Below are 5,602 nucleotides of genomic sequence, written 5' to 3' on the forward strand. Positions count from 1 at the left end.
ATATTGAACACTATATTTCATCTATTCAATAAGACATATTCCATATATTCAATAAGACATTCAATACTTTATTTCATTGTACCATCCATTTTTATTTTATATTATATATTGTATATTCCATATTCTATATCCCACATTGGTTTTGCAGGAATATAAATAAAACATAAAAAAACAGACAGTGTTGGAACTCTTTTAAACAAAATAATATATTCCTGTATACACAATCATACAAACCCCCTTTTTTTGTATTTATTTTTACTTGCATATATATATATATATATATATATATACACACACACACACACACACACACACACTCATATAACATATTTTGAAAGGTACAATCTCCATAATCCTGTTGGTATTCCAGAACCAACATACTGGTGATGTTGGTGCTGATGGCATGAGCTTACTTAATGACATTGGTGGAGTTGGAAATAACCCACTGTTTTGTCTCTGTTTTTAATATGTCTTCTATAATCTTACATTATTGTTTCTCTCTTTTATTTCGCAGAATATCACATGACATTGGCATCAAAGCATTGTTTGCATCAGATAACATCTTCAATATTCATCACCTTTCAAAGACCCACAGAAAATATTGTGTAGAACAGATTTCATAACTCTCGGAAATTCCAGTGAAATATTTCTTTTGAAATGACATTGATAGCAACTTTTCTCTTCTGAAAATGTTTGGAATGTCTACAAGATTATTTTGTAATGAAATGAAGCCATATCACTGTGATATTTGTGATAAATCATTCCCATCAAGCAATAACTTAGACACGCATAAACGTCTTCATAAGGGTGAGAAGCCATTTCGATGTGTTATCTGTGGTAAAGCATTTCTTCAAAGTTGCGATTTGAATAACCATAAACGCATTCATAGAGGAGAGAAGCCATTTCACTGTGATGTCTGTGGTAAATCATTCCCTAGGGTAGGTAACTTAACTGTACACAAACGACTTCACACAGGAGAAAAACCATATCACTGTGATACCTGTGATAAATCATTCTCTCAGGTAGGTAACTTAACTGTACACAAACGAATTCACACAGGAGAGAAACCGTATCACTGTGATATCTGTGATAAATCATTCTCTGCAAATAATGACTTAATTAAACACAAACGTATTCATACAGGGGAGAAAACTTTTTCCTGTGACGTCTGTGGTAAAACCTTTTCTTCTGGAAGTGGCCTAAATATACACCAATTATTTCATACAAAAGAGAAACCATATCACTGTGATATCTGTGATAAATCATTCTCTTCAGGCAGTAACTTAAACACACACAAACGTCTTCATAAGAGAAAGAGACTATTTCGATGTGTTATCTGTGGTGAATCATTCATTCAAATTTCCAATTTAAATGATCATAAACGCATTCATACGGGAGAGAAGCCATTTCACTGTGATGTCTGTGGTAAGTCATTCTCTCAGGTAGGTAACTTAACTGTACACAAACGACTTCATACAGGAGAAACACCATATCACTGTGATATCTGTGATAAATCATTCTCAGCACGCAATAGCTTAATCATACACAGACGTATTCATTCAGGAGAGAGACCTTTTCGATGTGTTATCTGTGGTAAATTGTTCATTGAAAGCACCAGTTTAAATATTCATAAACGTGTTCATACAGGAGAGAAACCCTTTCGTTGTGATATCTGTGGTAAATCATTCTCTGTTGGAAGTACTTTGACCAAACACAAACGCATTCATACAGGAGAGAAACCATATTGCTGTGATATCTGTGATAAATCATTCTCTAATGGCAGTGCCTTAACTAGACACAAGCGTCTTCATACAAAGAAGAAGTCATTTCAGTGTGATACCTGTGGGAAATCATTTTCTACAAATAGTAACTTCACTAAGCACAAACGTGTTCATACAGGTAACTCGTTCTCTCAGGTAACTGGCTGAACTGTGCACAAATGCATTTAAACAAAGGGAATAGCTGTTTAACAGTACATAAATGTATTCATACAGGAGAGAAGCCATTTCACTGACATTTGTGGTAAATCATTCTCTTTTGCTAATGTATTCTTTGATAGGAAAAGAAAATACAGGAGGATCTGTTAATTATAATTTTATTTGATATATTCCCCTCCTGCATTCAAACACCTATTGCAGCTAAGCATTGGAGATGTGTATGTATGTATGTATGTGGGTAACCTTTGTCTTTTTAATTTAGAATAAATCATAATCAGACACCTACAAGGTTCTGAAAAAGGGCAACTTGCTTTGTTCTCCATCATTTGAATTTTAAGGTCTTGCAGTGCCATGCATGTATGTACGCATGCATACATGCAACACATTGCTAAAATTATACACAGTATTATTTGTAAAGAATAAAAAGTTTAGGAAGGTATAACAATGCAATATAGAACAAAAAATGGACTGTATACCTGTTGTACCTTGGTAAACTGTAGTCCGATGACTACAATCTATTAAGCAACAATCTATTAAGCAACAACAACCCCCAGAACATACTATCCACTCCAATTATGGAGAGAAAAGGGGATGAAACCCATAAAATGACCACAGTCTGTCTACCCTATGTGAAAGGTCTGTCCGAAGAGATACAAAAGCATGCAGTCCGTATGACATCAGGACAGTATTCAAGAGTAATACAACACTTCTCAAATATCTTCTTCAAGTAAATCCACCAATAGAAGAGAATATCACCAAAGACTGTGATGTACTCCATCCCATGTGGCTGTGGTAGGTGATACAAAAGCGAAACACGGTTGCCTCTCAAAATAAGTGTGGAGGGACATCGCAAAGCTGTGACATGAGGATATATTGATAAATTGGGTATATCTGATCATCTATGGAGAGATGGGGACCACCTCCCCCTGTGGGATGAAGTTAAAATAATAGAGGGCACCACAGGAAAATATGAGAACTAAAAGTAGCAGCACATATGCTGGACATAATTACCTTCTAAGCAGATTTAGTTGCAGATATGAGTAACATATGGGAACCAGTATTAAGGAAGGCTAGGAAAATAGATTAGAAGTTCAAAAATGCACTCCATAATTGCCAATGGGCATATGGCGTAGTGGTTCAGAGCATGGGCTACTAACCCCCAAGGTTCTAGGTTCGATTCCAGGAACTGACTTGAATAATATCAGATGGCTGGAGAGTACATCAGCCAAAACGTGTTAACAACAAACAAGATGAGGGCAAATATCCATCAAATGTAAATAATGTACATAATTCCTCATCTCTCAAATATAGAATTGTTTTTTGTTGTAAATATTTTCTTTCGGGTTACTTGACAATGCGATCCATATTTAGTCCGAAATCAACTAGAGAAATTGAGGAACTTCTCATTAACAGTCTCATCTGTCATTCTTTTCATCTTCCTCAGTCTCTTAACTGGCAACACTGTTTCCAAAGCATCAATTTCCAATGCTTGATTTTCATTCATATTCATCTCTGAAATCTTGTTACATTTATTAACAAATTCCAAAGTCTTGCTGTTAATGTTATCAAATGTTCTTGCCTGTTCCTTTAACTTTGTAGTTGAATATCTGGTACCCCTTGAAGAAATTTGTCCAGATTCTGTTTAAAGGGGACAGGATCTTTTTACCGCTTTGATTTCTTTTGGGACAATGTTAAAGAGGGCTGGACCTGTTGAGTGAAAGAAATTGTATACGGGACATGCAGTACGTGGTCCTCACCTTGGATGAATTCTGAATCTCATTCTAAGATCGTTTGGAACAATGCTGATGGTATATTCTCCACTTTGTGCAAATGCTGTATCATGGCGACACTGGAAGGAATAGACTGTCGATTCTTTAAGGTGGTCCCAATTATCAAGATCAGTCATACCCTTAATTCTTTTAGTTAATGCCTTCTGGGAGTGATTTAATTCTCAAAATATTTTGTTCCATGTGAGGAGACTACAGGGGGGAAGCAGTATCCTGGTTGGACCGGAAGGTTCTTAGGACCCAGGAGCTCATCTTATGAGCTATATTGTCTTTATTATTGATGTGGGCCTTCCAGCTGAGGTTGTTATCAAAAATGACTGCTAGGTCTCTGATATTATTAGATGCTTTGAGTGGTTCCCCTGGAGGAAGACAATAGGCTTGTTTTAGCATAGTCTTTATTCCAATATGCATCAGTTCAAATTTTCCTTCATTCAATCGCATTTTGTCCTTGTGTGCCCATTGACTTACAGCTTGTAGATCAGACTGAAGACCAGTTCAGTCTTCTCTGTTGATAATTTTCTGGAGCTTGGAGTCATCCGAGAATATTTTTAATTTGCTGAATTTGATAACACTTGAAATGTTTATATAGACTACAAAGAAAGCAGACCCAAGAGAGCCCCCTGAGGGACACTACTGGTGACTTTTGCTGGGCTGGAGTGGATTCCACCACTCACATGTTCTCTTCTCCAGGAAATAATCAATCCAGTGTTGTAATTTTCCACAGATTCCAATATTTGACGATTTTGACTGTAGGATATTGTGGTCAATTCTGTCGAATGTTTTGCTGCATTCAATATATATGACCTCATTGGTTTAATGTAAGAGCTATGTTACACAGTCCCAGCTGCAGCAAAAGTCATGCTGGTTGGAATTTAAAAGATTGTAGCTCTCCAAGAAGTCAACTATCCTTGATCTCACCACCCTAGTTACAGAAGTCTTGTGCAGGCTTCTACCTGGCCGGCTCTTTGTCACACCATCCCACCCATGCCAGCATGGTAGGCAGACGTTAGACACTGATGAGGACGAGAGTAGTATTATAGTCTGTCCATTAGTTACCGCTGATTTAGTGGTGCATGTGCCGTGATGTTTGGAAATAAAAATATATGGATATACCATTTTGAGCGTGGCCGTTGCCAGTACCGCCTGACTGGCCTTCGTAGGATTTTCGAGCGAGATCGTTGCCAGTGCCCCTGGACTGGCTCTTGTGCAGGTGGCACATAAAATACACCATTTTGAGCGTGGCTGTTGCCAGTACCACCTGACTGGCCTTTGTGGGGGTGACACGTAAAAGCACCCACTACACTCTGAGTGGTTGGCGTTAGGAAGGGCATCCAGCTGTAGAAACTCTGCCAAATCAGACTGGAGCCTGGTGTTGCCATCCGGTTTCACCAGTCCTCAGTCAAATCGTCCAACCCATGCTAGCATGGAAAGCGGACGTTAAATGATGATGATGATGATGATGATGATCTGGGTGAGTGAATGAGAGTTCAGTGTATTTAATACAAATCAGAAGAAATGGTGTGTTTCAATGTCAATGTGAATACCCGTCAGAGTGTAAGTATCTTGAGAGAAAAGCTGAACATTAGAAGCATCAGTTGTGGCGTGCAAGAGAGACGATTGCGCTGGTATGGACATGTGGTGAGAATGGAGCAGGATAGCTGCGTGAAAAAGTGCCACACCCTAACAGTTGAGGGAACCCGTGGAAGAGGTAGGCCCAGGAAGACCTGGGCTGAGGTGGTGAGGCAAGACTTTTGTACATTGGGCCTCACCGAGGCGATGACTACTGACCGAGACCTTTGGAAATGTGCTGTGCGTGAGAAGACCCGGCAAGCCAAGTAAGATCGTTGCCAGTGCCCCTGGACTGGTTCTTGTGCGGGT

General features: G+C 38.6%; 2 protein-coding genes across 2 annotated transcripts in view; one reads left to right on the top strand and one right to left on the bottom strand.

Moving 5' to 3' along the window:
• LOC106868513 (zinc finger protein 271) overlaps positions 1–2,243 on the top strand; it is a 3,274-nt gene extending 1,031 nt beyond the window's left edge. The window contains exon 2 of the mRNA XM_014913819.2: positions 515–2,243. Within this exon, the coding sequence (XP_014769305.2) occupies positions 690–1,928 (1,239 nt within the window). The 5' untranslated portion in view covers positions 515–689 and the 3' untranslated portion in view covers positions 1,929–2,243. The remainder of the gene's footprint in view (positions 1–514) is intronic.
• The window catches only part of LOC128251110 (zinc finger protein 62-like), a 23,396-nt gene that overhangs the window by 10,476 nt on the left and 7,318 nt on the right, over positions 1–5,602 (bottom strand). Inside the window, exon 3 of the mRNA XM_052977499.1 lies at positions 3,695–3,870. Within this exon, the coding sequence (XP_052833459.1) occupies positions 3,695–3,870 (176 nt within the window). The remainder of the gene's footprint in view (positions 1–3,694; positions 3,871–5,602) is intronic.

Source organism: Octopus bimaculoides, chromosome 28 (genome assembly GCF_001194135.2).
Source record: "Octopus bimaculoides isolate UCB-OBI-ISO-001 chromosome 28, ASM119413v2, whole genome shotgun sequence".
NCBI classification, from domain to species: Eukaryota; Metazoa; Mollusca; class Cephalopoda; order Octopoda; family Octopodidae; genus Octopus; species Octopus bimaculoides.